Source organism: Egretta garzetta, unplaced genomic scaffold (genome assembly GCF_000687185.1).
Source record: "Egretta garzetta isolate BGI_Z169 unplaced genomic scaffold, ASM68718v1 scaffold56, whole genome shotgun sequence".
NCBI classification, from domain to species: Eukaryota; Metazoa; Chordata; class Aves; order Pelecaniformes; family Ardeidae; genus Egretta; species Egretta garzetta.
The window spans coordinates 3,968,993-3,984,090 of record NW_009260182.1 but is presented as its reverse complement, the minus strand read 5'-3'; the positions used below and the strand labels follow the sequence as shown (position 1 = coordinate 3,984,090).

General features: G+C 35.7%; 1 protein-coding gene across 4 annotated transcripts in view; it reads right to left on the bottom strand.

The window, feature by feature from the left end:
• The window catches only part of KCNMA1 (potassium calcium-activated channel subfamily M alpha 1), a 502,288-nt gene that overhangs the window by 141,607 nt on the left and 345,583 nt on the right, over positions 1–15,098 (bottom strand). For all 4 annotated transcript variants that reach the window (XM_035897306.1, XM_035897307.1, XM_009641982.2 and 1 more), the window contains exons 10-14: positions 11,241–11,351; positions 9,245–9,350; positions 7,755–7,837; positions 5,380–5,449; positions 3,423–3,578 (exon numbers count right to left, since the gene is read on the bottom strand). In XM_035897306.1, coding sequence (XP_035753199.1) covers positions 3,423–3,578; positions 5,380–5,449; positions 7,755–7,837; positions 9,245–9,350; positions 11,241–11,351 — 526 coding nt within the window. The remainder of the gene's footprint in view (positions 1–3,422; positions 3,579–5,379; positions 5,450–7,754; positions 7,838–9,244; positions 9,351–11,240; positions 11,352–15,098) is intronic.

Sequence of the window (15,098 nt, the reverse complement as noted above, 5' to 3'; positions counted from 1 at the left end):
TAGCTTAGAGGAGAACTGAGACTCCTCTAGACAATTTTTCAGATCTGGAATGAGGTGTACTGTCTTACCAACAGAGCAAAGACAAAACTAATTAGTTTGTGGATTTGTGTTACACTCAAGATCTACATTCCACATTTTATTAATTCACACAACAACACTAACTCATATTGGTTTGCATGGTTGTATAAAGGGACAAAATTTGAGCACCTCTGCCTTTCATTCCATTTACTTACTCTTTGCAATGTTTTTCATATGGGTAGACTTCTGGTATACATTTGCTAATCCAAACAATAAAGAAAATTGCGGTACACTATAGCATTTCTATCTTTTTCTGAGACTATGCAAATAATAAAGAGCCCCAATTCCTTTATTAATATACCAATGATAACATTCTGTGCTATAAAAAGAATGGACTATTGAAATACAGTTTAGAGGTGTAAAGTTTGATTAGTTTTTTTTATTTTTGCCTTAACATATAATTTGTTGTGTAATCTATCTTTCTTCCTTTAAGTGTTTACAGAACCTTAATCTTTTTGAGCTGATTTTCTTTTTGTTCATTTTGGTGCCAAAGAGAACATAAAAGATTCCATATGAGATTACATCGTTAAAACCAAAAGGAAAATATTAGGAACAAATATAATATTTTGAGGTTTCTTAGTTTGTTTTACCTCTAATACTGGGCAGACTGTTTACACAAATCATTTTGCTGTAAAGTAACACATAATGAGTTAAATGTGTGCAATGTCACCATCAATCACGTTCATTTGTGTATGACTGACCAAACATTTATGGCACATTAAATCACTTTCTAATCACGTCATGAAGGAGGAGGAACAAACACGCACTTCAAGCTTTCTTTAAAAAACACAGAAGTTTCAGTACATTTTCCCAGCAATCTCCTAACTTGTGGGAGACTCCACTAATAACGTTTGCCCAAGGGATTTAGGAGGTCTGACAATACTTTGAATTCAGTCCTCTAAATGAAAAGGTCTGGAAGTTCTTTTAGGGAATGGATGTCTTTCTTTTCGATAGAGTCCTCTCTAACAATTCCAATCCATGTAGCTGCTCTCCTGCAATACACTGTTGATCCACATCCACCACTAAGTAATAATTTTTTCTTTCAAATACAGTTTCAAGAGTGAGACAGCTTGGAGAAAGAACATCCTTTCACCTAAATTAAGAAACAAACCTTTTGCTGTCACCAACTGAGTTGGATTCTCATGAAGAAATGTCTCAGTTCTTGTACATTTATTTTGCTTTAGATTTTAACATACTTGGAGATCTTTGGAAAGGATTACATGCATTATACTTGTCTGGACAATTCATTCTTAGTTCAGTAGCAGACATCTTTTTAACCATACTAACAGAACCTTGCATTCTCCCAGTGCACTATGTGACGGCATTTTTTTCTCTCAGTGACATCTGAAGATGACATCTGAAGTAACACAAGTTAAGGTATGTATGCATCCTATTCTGTATGCTAACTGTATATAACCCCAGACACAAGAGCAAAACTGGCATTGATAGCTTCCTCCAAATCAAAATCATTGCTATTTTTATGCTCACACTGTGTATATAGAAATACTCAGATGTAAGCTGAGTAGTGCCTTGCAAAGCTGAGCCTTCAGCTTAAAACTGTTCATCAGTGAGATAGTCCAATCTGTCACTCTGCTGAAATTACTATAAGAATATCTTATAAAATAAAAAAATATAGGATTGAAGGTGAGAAAAAGGCATAAGTGGTTAGATATATTTTCTGGAAAGATGATACCTCCACATTTGCAGGTTTTGACTTGTCTAAATGTTTCAACTACAAATTCAGGCCATAAGTGTGTGTCTCTCTCTCATACAGTTCCCCCCCAGTCAGATATCTGTACCCTTTACCACTTTCTGAATCTCTCCATTTTGTCACTGCAAGTTTAAATTCAGTATTAAAATAGCTTGCATTAAGACTGGGGCTTCTGAAGATACCCATATATATGGATCTCCTTGAGAAAAAACTGATCACTTCTAATTTTGGAAAGACAGAGGCTGAGCAAAAGTTTCAGGCCTACTTCTGATTTCAAGAGCAAGTTCATAGAACAGGTTGCCTCAGTAATTTGGATACATTAGCGTGACAAATGTTTGAGACATGTGAGAGTCTTGGGTTACCACACCTGACAAGAGTGAGGCAGGCCTAAATTACCAGCAAGAAGAATGAAGGTCATAAGAGATAGAGTTTTCTTTTGGGGTATAAGTAGAAAGGATTAATATCAAAGTGGCCATATGCTGATGAGTCATATACAGTTCCCAAGTTTGGGTTTACTGCAGTAAAACAGCATTTTTTATTTTTTTTTTCCAGAACATGAATAAAGACGCAAACATTGTAACTGCAGACAGTAAACTGCAGAGCCCAGGCTTGTTTCCATATCGAAAACTGGCATATTTTTGACTATACATAATAGTCTGCAATACTTTCAACACACAGGAGTCTGCTGTTGCCAATTTTTTGGAGGTCTCCAAAGGATACCTTAATAAGAATTTCAGGACTTCACAAGAGGTAAGGACTCACTGCCCTGCACTGATATGTGCACCTCCATAAGAACAGTCCTGGTTTTCTCACCTGAGGATATTACGGTGGTTTGTTTTTTTTTTTTTCTCCCTTACTTGCACAACAGACTGGAAGTGGACCATGGCCTACCTTGTACCCTGATATTTCCCATCCCTTTAATAACACTCATGGGATTGGAAACTGAGCATCCTTTATCTTTGGAATCAGTGTCCCAGAAAGGCACAAGGAAGGAAGCACTGATTACTGCAATCAAGAACTTGGTCCAGTGAACTAGGACAGCTGCCACTGGAGTTTAGGAATAACTGGGTTAAAATTTTGCCATGTAAGTCCAAAAGAGCCCTTTGACTGAGAAGAAACAAATGCACAAATGATGTTGTAGGAAGTTCAGGCTTCAGTTCCAACACATGTTCCTTATTTACTCTCACAGTCAGAGGTCCACTAGCCACTTGATGTAAAAGACCAAAATGATCAGTCCTTTTTTCTGGACACATTTTTGCTCCATGGGACATATATAAATCATATTTTTATTTTAGCAGCAGGAGCTTTTCTCATAGATAAACATGTGTTTTGTCTAAAACAAAGCAAAACACAAAACACCAGAAATATATCCCTAGAAATGGATGATGTTTTGAAGAATCATTTAAAGGCCAAACACTTGCCAAATAAAAATAAAAACATAACTTGACAGAAGCTGGCTCATTGCCCAATTTGCAGCAGAGAACTTTTGTATGTAAGTGTGCGCAGTTGGTTTTTTGTTTTACAAAATCTATTAATGTGTTCCTATCTGTTTCATATTTGAGCCATGTTCTCTACTCAGCTCTCTGACAAACTGAATTGTGGACTAATACATTCTAATGAGACAAGACATTACCTTTATGAATGACCTCATAGAGAAGAGGTTGGCTAACATTGTTGAAAGGCCTGGTGCCAGGCAGCTCTGGGCTATGAAACCCAGCTTGAGCTCAGCAAGACAGATTGCATCATCCCCTTCTTTCCAATTCCAGCTTGGGATATTTAGCAGATGAGCCTGGAAAACAAACAAACAAACAAAAAACCCCACTGGTGAAGAACCAGAAATACTTCCTCAGATACAGTACAGTATTGAAGGAGATAGCAGTGAATGATTTTCTTTATTACTGGCTTGACTTTTTCTGAGTAGGCAGAAGCGCTCCAGGTATTTTTGAGCTGCTAAGTCTATGCTAAGAAATGTTCCAGTCTTACCCATTATAGACAAAATCTTGCATTTCTCAAGCCATATTCTGGCTGTGACACTCTGCCAGGCCCATCCACACACCTGAACAAACCACTGATGTTGTAAAGTTTTCCTTCCTGCCTGTGTATCCCTTTTACAGCACTTCGAGCCACTCTGACTGATAAGGCACATACATAATATACAGGTATCTAATATAACCTAGATTACAACTTGTGTGAAGCTGCAACCTTTGTAAGACATTGTCATTTAATAAGATATACAACATCTTCTTGTCTTTTTTATTTCATTCCTTCCACCCTGAAGGATAGCACTTGACTTGGTGGAAGTCCAGACTTTTTCCTAAGACTGCTAATTATAAGGATAAAGAAAATAGCTGATCAAGACAGACCTCCAGTACTGACACTGGTCAGTTAAGATGGGTATTAATATTGTTCAGTTATTGGCATAACTCTAGCAGATTGTCTCTTCCATCTGCCTTACAGAAATGGATAGACATAAGGAAACACAGAGGCCTTCATGCTCGTTTCCCTTCATAAGTTAATATTACAGTTCAGTGCTTCGGTAAAAGCTATTCTTGAAGACATATTCATAGGAAATACAAAGGAAAAATGCAGTATTTAAAAGATCTCCTATCAACCTGTTTAAAACAGAGAAACACCTTGCTTTTATTCTATACAAAGACAGGCTACTTCCATTCACATACAGGAAGACGACATCACAAGCAACAGTAATTGCTCTTGCTCTAGCCAAAGTTTACAGGTATAAGGAGTTGTTAGCAGCCAAACCTTCTGAGTACCAGGATTATTGTATTTCACTGAGCAAAGGGCTACCCAGCCAAGTTTTTTCTCCAACACTGGGCAGTGGTTGATGCTTTTAGAAATTATAAAAGAAGCAGGTCACATATGAGTAGTCTGTCCTCTGATATATTCTTCCTAGCCCTGTTAATCAGCAGTTTCTGGACTTCCTCAGGATCGAATGAATTGACTTCATTCCACCTAAAGGCCACAGTTTTACCATCAAAAATTTTCAAAATTCCTCTCCAAAGTGGATTTATAATTTTGATCTCCACAATATTTTTAGGAACAAATTACACAACTGAATTACGTTTTATATGAAAAATCACTTAATTTTATTTATTTTGTATTGGCTGCTTGGCAATTTCAGGTCTACATTATCAGGCAAGAAACACAAAATCACAATAAATCTCCAATAAGACAATAATTATTTGCATTTTTTTTTTAAACATCCACAAATAACTGACTTCAGATGACTTGCCTAGAGGCCACCAATTCATCTTAGCTAGCTCTAGTGCAGTAAGATGAGCAAAACTTAAGGATCTGTGTGGTTAAAAGCTCATCTGGAATCAATAGCAACTATGGGCACTGTAGCTTTGAGAATTAGACCCTAGGCAATTAATAAATGTCAGAGGATTTTGATAAGGTCCCTTGCATATATAAATAAAGCTGAATTAACTTGTAACTGGATTACGTGACAAGGCTTATTAGGACGTTTTTGTTTGGAAAGAAAAATACTATTAGTGGAGATAGAAAAATTGCGTGTGAGAATGCAATATAGCGAAACCTCTGGGGAGAGACACTGTTGGTTGCCACGTTACCTTATTGTGATACTGCAACATCTGAGTGATAATTCTTATCTTCGGATGATAATTCTTTATTGAAATAACTCTAAAAATAAAAAAAAAAAACCAAAACTTTTAGCTGGTGGGGTATTTGGATAATGTATCCCAATACCTTTACTTCACAGTGTTGTGAAGTCCCACAATTATAACGGTACCCTCTTACTCATCTGGCTGTAAAGATACTGATTGATGTCAGACCTATGCAATATTAACATCTAGTCAAATTGAGCTAATACTAGAGAACATCAAGCTTCAGGAATTATTCAGTGGAATGGCTTACTCTTAGGGAATTTGCAGAAAAATAGACTTGTTTTAGCAGCTCTGTTCAGATACTGTACTCTGTTAAGCAAATAATACACTTGCAATTATTATGTCATCTTCAGTGATCATCTTCATGTCTTTGAATTAGCATAATTGATCAAGTTTTCCAATGATAAATGTCTGAAAAGAATCTCTTTCTTTCTGCCCCACCACATATTATTTATAGTTGCTAGACATTCATCATATTTAAACACCTTGAATAATGATTTTGTTTGACATAAATCCACATGCAAATTCATCTTAATTTTTATGAATTATTGCAAAGCTCAATACTGAAGCTGATATTTGAACTCTGAATTTATGAAATATGGGCTACTTCCATAATCTGCAGCTTGACAGCACTCTTAATTATTTAATGAGCCTAAGATATACTCAAATGTGTACAGATTTAGAAGTGGCTGGAAAGGAAAAAGTTTGAGAAATGAGTGGTTTGACAACGTGATATGAAGAGAGGAACACACAATCTAAAAATTAAAAAAAACATTGAGCAAAACTAAAACACAATCTAAAAATTAAAAAAAAACATTGAGCAAAACTAAAGAAAGAAACAAGCCAAAAAAATCAGGTTTGCATACACAAACTAAAGGTATAAAAAGGAGAGAAAACGATGAAACCAAAAAATAATCTGAATTATTATGGAATCACCAGTCTCATAAAACTCTGAAAGCTGTAACAGTTTACAATGGTGTTTTGTAGGAAGTATCTTGTAAGCTGCTGGTCTGACTTGCACTTTGAAGCGTATCAAAGCCAGAGCATGAAACAGATAAAAAAAAAAGTTGTATGCGTGGCTTTAATTTATGTTATCTTTTGGAAGGAGAAAACAAGTCATCCTTCTAATTTTCCATTTCTTACTGAATTATTTAATTAAACATTCAATTTTGTTGAATTAAACTCATTTAAATGTGAGAAAACACAAGAGAATTCCACTCTCAAAATAATAATTTTGCATTTTACTACATTAAATGTACTAAATCTATTAAGAATGCACTAATCTGCAACGGGAATATTTCTAATGTATTTATGCAATTAATGTCAAAATAAGGTTTCTTGCACTGAAACTCAAAAGCATGTTTGGAAAACAAAATTAGGCATATTTAAGCTCTGCACCTCCCACAGACAGCCAGATCTCTTGCACTCAGTGGACTTATTCCAGAGGTGACATTTTTATTATTATGCCTTTCCTTCAATTTGCAGCATGCAAACATCTGACAGGCCAGTAAAATTGGTTCATAATACTGGCCAACTCTGTATTAGAGAACTTTTAACAAATCATTGACATTTTAATTTTAAAAGGGAAAGACTGGTCTCATTAAAACTAGGGTTGTATGAGCAAAACAGAAAAAAATAGAATGGCTTAGCTTTGTGGTAACTCTAGCTGCCATCTACTGCCTGACTCTTTCATCTTCTTCCTTCAGAGAATATAAGGAGGAAAGCAGGACAAGATCTGGTGATCCCTAACGTGGTCAGTGCCTTGTCAATCAAAATAAGCAAAGTTTGGTCTTCAGTGTAAAAGAGGAGGATGGAGCTATGAGACCACTGAATCGTTACTGTCATGAAGTGTATACCTTGCTTTCCCCCAAGCAGCGTAATTACTTTTAGAAGCAGTTATACCATGGAGCAATGAGGTTTGAAATGATTAAGGGTCCTTCTGCCCCATTGTCAACAGTACATGCAACACATGCACTCACGTAGCATACTGCTGCAACAACATAGCTGCATTCCCTTTCCTCTCATTTCTATTGAGACTACATTCAGCTATGAATACTTAAAGCCTAGGTCCTGCAATACTGTCCTGACACATTTTTTTCTAAAGCAGCTAAATTAAAACAGTTTAGGCAGGAATTTAGGGTATCCTCATCTCTGAAATTCTGAGACAACCTTGTAATTTGTTCCCTAAAGAAAATCCTGCAATGCTCTTCAAGTGCAACAGATCAGCAATAAAGCTGTGTGTGGCTATAGCCTACCCGGACACCAGAAATTAGTTAATCAGAGTTAAGAACCAAAAACCTATGAAGAACTAATGAGTTTACCTCATAATATTGGAGGCATCTTCAGCATCTGGGTCAGCGCAGTATTTATTGGCAAGGATTAGGCACGCATCTGCTGACTCTATCTGAGACACCAAAGGAAAAGCAAACATAAATAGCAACCTCCCTTTCCAGCTCTTCTTTCATCATAAAGGAATCCAACACTGCCATCATGAGCGTGAATGTCAGTTCTTAATACTGCTAACCAAAAATGTTACAAGGCTAACATGAGTAAATGTGAGTGATGATAACAGCTCTCAATACACACAGAGCAATTTCGTGAAATTTGCTTATGATGCTCAGACCAGGCCAGTAGTTCAATTATTGATGCTTACGTTGTACCAGCTGAGGCATGAAGGTGTTAATGGACATATCTTTTGTAACCAGAAACGAAAATTTAGACCCCTAAATCCACAGGAAGTTCCTGTTATATCAGAACAGTGCTCCCAGAAGTCCTACAGCTTTGTTTGGGAATTTAAGTACCTTCCTATCAGAGAGAGGAAGAGGGGGATGAACTGATGATTTAGAATCCGAGCACCAGTTTTAGAAAGCATGAGGAGAACTGATCTGTTCACAGGACCTCTATGTTCACACAAACCTTAGATCTATTTAACTCAAAGCAGATGACAAAAGTATTTTTCAGTGTATACAACCAAACAGCAACACAAAGAAGGGTGGAATACAGAACACAAAAACCAACACACAATTTTACGGTCATAATTAGAACATTTTGTTCTGATGAACTGAAACAGCGTGTGTTGGGCTACAAAAGGTTTAAGCAATTTCTGCAGCCAAAATGGAAAAAAGACATGATTAATAGTCCAGAAAGTGTTAATATTGCACTAAAACATTCTTAGTTTAAGTAGCCTGTTTACACTCCATAAGAAAAAAAAAAAAAAGAAGAAAAAGAAACATAAAAGAGTTAATGCTGTATCTGACAGCTTGACATCTTTTTTTTTCATTTAAGCTTCATGCTTTGCTTTAAGAGTACAAAATAATTCACTATAGAGAATTCTAGACAATAAAACTATCTCATTTTAGCCACCAAAAATCTTAAATTGTTTTTTTTCTCCAGGATTCTAGACAATAGAAAAAGGGTTTGACAGGTGAAAAATTATTTTCTAATCGTTCTGATGAAGGTAAGACAATAGCATTTTAAGCAATTACTGTAAGACAATGTTCTATTATATCAAACATTAATGTAAAGTAGACTCTTGAACTAAACCCCAATGAAAAATTCATAAAGAGTTCATTGCAATGGCAGTCAATGTATCTTAAGTCGCAGTGTTACTGCAGCTTTGAAGATTTAAAGATATTGGGAAAACAGGTTTGTAAGGATATATATTATAATTTATTAGGCAAGCTAATAGAGACGGAAAAACAATCTTTTGGGGTTATATGAAGAACTTTTTTTTTTTTTTTCCCCCCAAATAATGCAATGAGCACTTCAAAAAAAGTCGATTAGCAGGAGAACAGAACAACAGAGCTGTTACCTTCACTCTTGCCAGGTCATGGGGATTAAGGACTGAACCCTGATAAAATTCCACCTGAGTGAAGTGTCGTTTAAAAAGAGCTTCCAGCTCAAGGTTAGGGGAGATACTGCATTGGGAAGAGGAAAAAAACACAAGAGCAAGTGAGAATTCAGTTTCCATAACTGCCCCATTTCCTTAATTTATAAACCAATCCACGTATTTATTTTCGGTATTCAGATTTGTGCTGATGCTTTTCCTGTGGTGTGGAAACTGTGCAGTACTTAAATACCATACTGCTTTCACTTCCTTATTTCTGTCTACAGAGCTTCTGGCCCACTTCATTGTGCTGCTCCACATGTTCATCATTTCTCAGTTTCTCACAGATGTGAATCCAGAAGAGTCGGCACAAACATTTGAAAACATGCTCACACAGCATCCTCCACAGAAATTGTCTAGTGAGACAATCATCCCCTGCATGCCCCCACCATTCTCAAAACAGCCAGTTGCACCAAATACAACAACTCGATGCAAAATCACGAAGAGCTGGAAAAGGAACCCTATAGGGACCCTATGGCTTGTATGAGCTACAATTAAAACAAATATAATTACGCTGTGACTTTCTGTCTCATTACATATTGCCATAAACAAAAAAAAATTAAATGGATCACGGTCTATTATATAATGTGGCACCAACCTTGTAAATACCTTTTCTGACGCTGCTCATTAAAACAGAAGGGATTTAAAAGCTACATAGTAAATGCATGAGATCTTTATCATGCCACATGCTAAATTTAATGAGAAAATAAAACAGATACATGCAAACATTTGTCTGTGAAGGTACAGAAGAAAGCAGGCACAAACAAGTAGCCAGGTGCTAAACTCCCTTCGTGTGCATATGCAGTTTCCTAATTCCTATCACCATGCAATTTCACTGTGGAAATCAGGGTCTCAGCTTTCCTCCGACAGTCAATTCTCGTTATTACTTAGAGAGGGGAAACAAGCAAGCAAACAATGTAGTTACTTGAGGATATCATCTTTAGTTCAATTTGAAAAGACTAGATAAAAAAAAAAATGTGCAAGTGCTGCTGACTCTTAGTTTTTCAGCTTCCTTTACTGAATCATCATAAATGATTCTTCAACTTTTTGATCTTTCTCTTTGACGAGTGCAGAACTTGCTGCTAAATGCAAAAATATTACTCATTCATAGCTTGAAACACTTCTAAACAGATGCCATTCCAGAGCAGAAAAGACCTTTCATACTGTCTCTCTTTCTCTAGCACATGGCTATGTCTAGCAGCTTTTCCCGTAGGCGTGCCTATTTGATGTTGTGTTACGTGTAATGCAGAGCCTGCAACAAACAGCAACCACCTTAAGACACCTTTCCAAATCCCACATGATGTGTAAGTATGTATGTATGGGTAAAAAAGCAGTACTAATTATCACCATGACATGAATTTTGTTTCTATCTTCACTGTATCTGTAAGGCAATGTATCTCGTTTATATTAACACCACACCCGCACCTACATTTTTCTTTCTATAGACAGTTTGCAATGTGAAATAAGAATTTTTTCCTAGTAAAATCAAAGGTGAAAATGTGTTTTCAGTTCATATGGCATACAGTATTTTTCATTGATTTTACTGATTTTATCTATTTTGATAGCTTCACTATAAATATTTGCCACTAAAGAAAATTCTCACATCTGTTTATTAGTATTTCAATATTTTTTATTTCACAATTCCATTCCCACTTCAACTATGTGTTTGGCTAGCTACCTCACAGTTGACGTGATTGTGTCTGAAGTCTGCCTGCCCGAAACACCTATACTTAGCAATGGGTTATAAAACAATTGGAGTAAACAACACTTTTTTCCAAATACATTGTTAACAGAAGGAATTGCAAACATTAATTTTATGCTTATTTAGAGCTTGAAAGATCCTCTATCTTCCCCCAAAAGATATGGCTTAATTTCATGAGTTTTAATAACAGATGAAGACTAATCTTGAAAGATTACTCACTTATGCAGAAAGACGATTTCTACGTTGACATCATCCCTATCCTTGTGCAGGAAGTCCTTCAGGAAGTTGGACACACTTTCAAGTGTTATGTGACCACAGACAACTATGTGCCTGTTACAGAAAAATCAGAATTAATCTTGCAAAGACGATAACACAAGCAAGCAAGAAAGCAAAGAAGGAGATTATACTTTATTGGCCAAAAAATAGTATGTCTCTTCTTGATGTTACTCTAGATCCCATTCCATGAAGTCAGAGAAGGAAAACATCAGTTCCAAAAGGCGCTTTGCAATTGCAAATACATATACACTCTCACTTGCAAAGACTACTATTAAGAAACCATTTGGCCAAGTTGTATGACACATTTAATAATAAATGACTTCATTTATATATATGTTTATACACCATATTAACCAGTCCCTTTCAAAGTCATATTTCTATATTTTACACATCTTCCTCCACATCTTTACCTCCTCTACTGAGATTTACTGTTTAAATTTTTGTTTTATGACATAATGAGCTAGCAAATCTCACTAAAATGATTCGATGTTTTTACACGGTTGAATGCAGACACTTACGCCGATGAAGGCAGTGCAAAGCTTGCCAACTATAGGCCATAAGCACTAAAAAAGAAATCTTTTTCCTACCGTAACTCCTACAAAGAAAGTACTTAACAATATGAAATCATTATTTATTGCACCATTGCAATAGATTGCTTAGAAAATCAGTTAGCACAGACTGTGATGTCACAAAGGTTTCTGCTGCTCCACATTTCCATTAATAGATGAATCTGACCACGTAAGGTGGAAGCACAATATACACCCACATACACATTCTTGAATTCTACATCTTAAATTCTGAGAGTATGAAGAAAAGGCCTAGGAAATGGCACTCTTCCTGACTTAAGGAATCTTTGCTCCTTTATTATTGCAAAGCAAAGTCCAAAAATTTGTGATTAGAACATCCTACATTGTCTCACAATGTTGTTCATGGAATGAAACCCCAGCTTCCATTACTGTCATGGGTTTAAGAGAGTTGCTGATTTTGATATGCCTATTGCTAACCCTTCCAACTACCACATTGCTCACAGAAGTCAGGAAGAGGGACAAGGCGGTATAGATACAATTCCTGAACTAACAGGAAGTCAACTTCATTGCAGTCATATAGTCTGTGCTCAAATGCTACAAACACGCAATTTCACAAACTTATTTGGCACTTGAACTGCCAAATGTGAAGCAAAGCAATTCCAAATTCAGATGTTTCCATCTATTACTAATTAAGAAACTGAACTTTCCAACCGCATAGTTGATGCATTATTTTTAACAACAGAAATCATTTCTTCTTGTAGACAACTGCTTTGTACAGATCCTGTGCTGTTAGCTTTAGCAAGGTCTCTTCCTGAATGCTCTTGTGCTACTCTGCATCCCTGTGCAGAACATGTACTTCCTTCCCGGGAGATTTTACTTCATATGGGTTCTTTTCTGTCATTAATTAGAGTCCACATTTCAAAAATATGGGTAAACTGAAGAGAAAAACAACAAACCAGAGAGTGTGCAACCCAAATTACTCCATTGCAGAAGAAATTTTCATAGGATCATAACATTACAAGATAATTCAGGTTGGAAAAAACCTCCAGAGCTTATGCACTCCAAAAACCTCACGCTAAAAGCATTTGGTAAAATAATTCAATCCTGTTATGATTCCCATTCAGTAGGGTTTCATAGCAATCTGCTGCAGTAAAAATAAAACATTTGGCTGTCAAATATTCTTGCATTTCAGCATAGGACTGATACTTTTGGAAGCATCAGAAGGCATCTGCACCATGGTTTCATTTTAGCACTCTGATTTGGCGCTGGACGTGATCTATTCTTTGCTGCTTTGCTGTTCTTATATAGTGCCAATCAGTGTCCTGAACAGTGATGGCAACAAAAACTTCTGGTTTTCAAACAATATTTTCTGCCGAGATACTTGCATTAATTTTTGGTTCAAAACTCCCACAAAAACACCCCTCTGTTTAACATAAATTATATTTTTGCTTAGAAGTAGAAGAAATTGAAAACAGATCTCTTACTTGCCCAGAGAGAGTTATTAGGTACATTATCTAAGAAAACTTGGAGAGCTTATATTGTTCCAATCTCTTCTGTATATGATTTGAAGATTTATAACTTCCTCTGTTCCAATAACCATTCCCTTCCCATGTACCACCCTTTTTTTTTCCATGCCGCAAGAGTTTAAATAAAGTCAACATACTGGATATCTTTTACTTTCAGCTGCTAGGAAAATATTGTATTAATAATTTTGGGTCAACAGGAATATCTAACCTCTGCATTAGGCTTTTGTTTATGAAAAACCTCAGAAGTAATACACTATTCAGCTAAATTATGATGATTTCCAATTTTTTTTTTTTCATTCTTTAAAAAAAAAATTTAGAAAGTCCATTACAATACTAAAAACCACGATTCAGGGATTTAGACATTTTTATTGCTGATAAATATTCAGGAGGACTAAGGTTTCTGTTAAGTAATAGTTGTCATTGGTATCATGTATCAGAGGTGAAAGTGGTTTAATATACCAACGGGAATCCATATTCCATGACTGTGATGCTGAAAAAAGAATCTTTTGCAGAGAATCAGAAGCTTATAAGGGGCCATATTCTATCAACCAATAAAGCCAGACTAATCCATTCTCTCCCATATGTACTTACCATTCTCAAAATTAATTACAGTGACCAAATATGAAAAATTAGTACAGTTCTACACAGTTATTTCAACTGTGATTCTACACAGGTGAAATTCTCTACAGTACCTAATTTTTTTCCACTCAGGTATTGACATAATGATACATTTGATAAAAATGCGTTAGCTTCTTATAAAGTAAACAAAAGTGGTGATAAAAGGCTCAAAGCTACCACAGAAACAAACAGTTTCAGGAAGAAAAAAATGAAATAAGCAAAGCTAAAACATCTAGAATTCTGACATGAGATAATTGAGAACATACACTTAATCCATGTAAATAGCACTATAAATGGAAACAGATCCACTGTGAATAGGATTCTTCAAAAAGGATCTCTGCATGGTTCTTCCTTCAGAGGACACAATATGAAAAGCAAATCTTTTGCCTGTTTATTTTGAAAGAAATTATATCCATTTTATTGGAACAAGTATAAAGAACTTGAAAAAACTCACTCTAACTAGTCTGTCATAATAAATCAAAGATACGAAATACAAAATTCTATTCAGCATTCAGTTGAATACATGGTGTTCACTTGTCAAGTAACTAAATGAAGTGTGGCGCATATTGATCTAGATGTCTCTATAAAACTATAATATTTATATCAAATACATATGCTCAAATCTCTTTATGGTTTTTCTGCTTAGTGTTCTGATCATGCCTTCATCTATCGACCATCTAAATCCTTTCTTTGTATGCCAGTAGCAGGCTGCTGTGCTTGATGTAAACAGGTTCTTGTAAAGTCAAACTGGTTTTCCTCAGCAAAGGATGGGTTTCAGTCACTTTTTCTTATTAAGAAAAGTCAATAAATGTCAACAGAGACTGTACGTATGGTCTTGTTTATCTATTAGTGGTATGAATTCTTTAAATATACCAGTTTACACTTCTAGCTGCTTGTGCTTTTTGTGATTTACCTAACATTACTCAAGATTCTACTAATTCAGTTCCATTAAGTGAAAACTATGTATGTGCTTATGTATCTCTTTCTTATTTGGTTAAACACATGCCTTATTTTAAAGTAAATTCCTCTCTCAGATTAATACAGATAGAGTAATATGTGCTGTAGCATCATGATTTCATGTTTTTCTCTTTTTTCACAGAAGACTCGAACCCAGGGATGGTCCTCTAAGG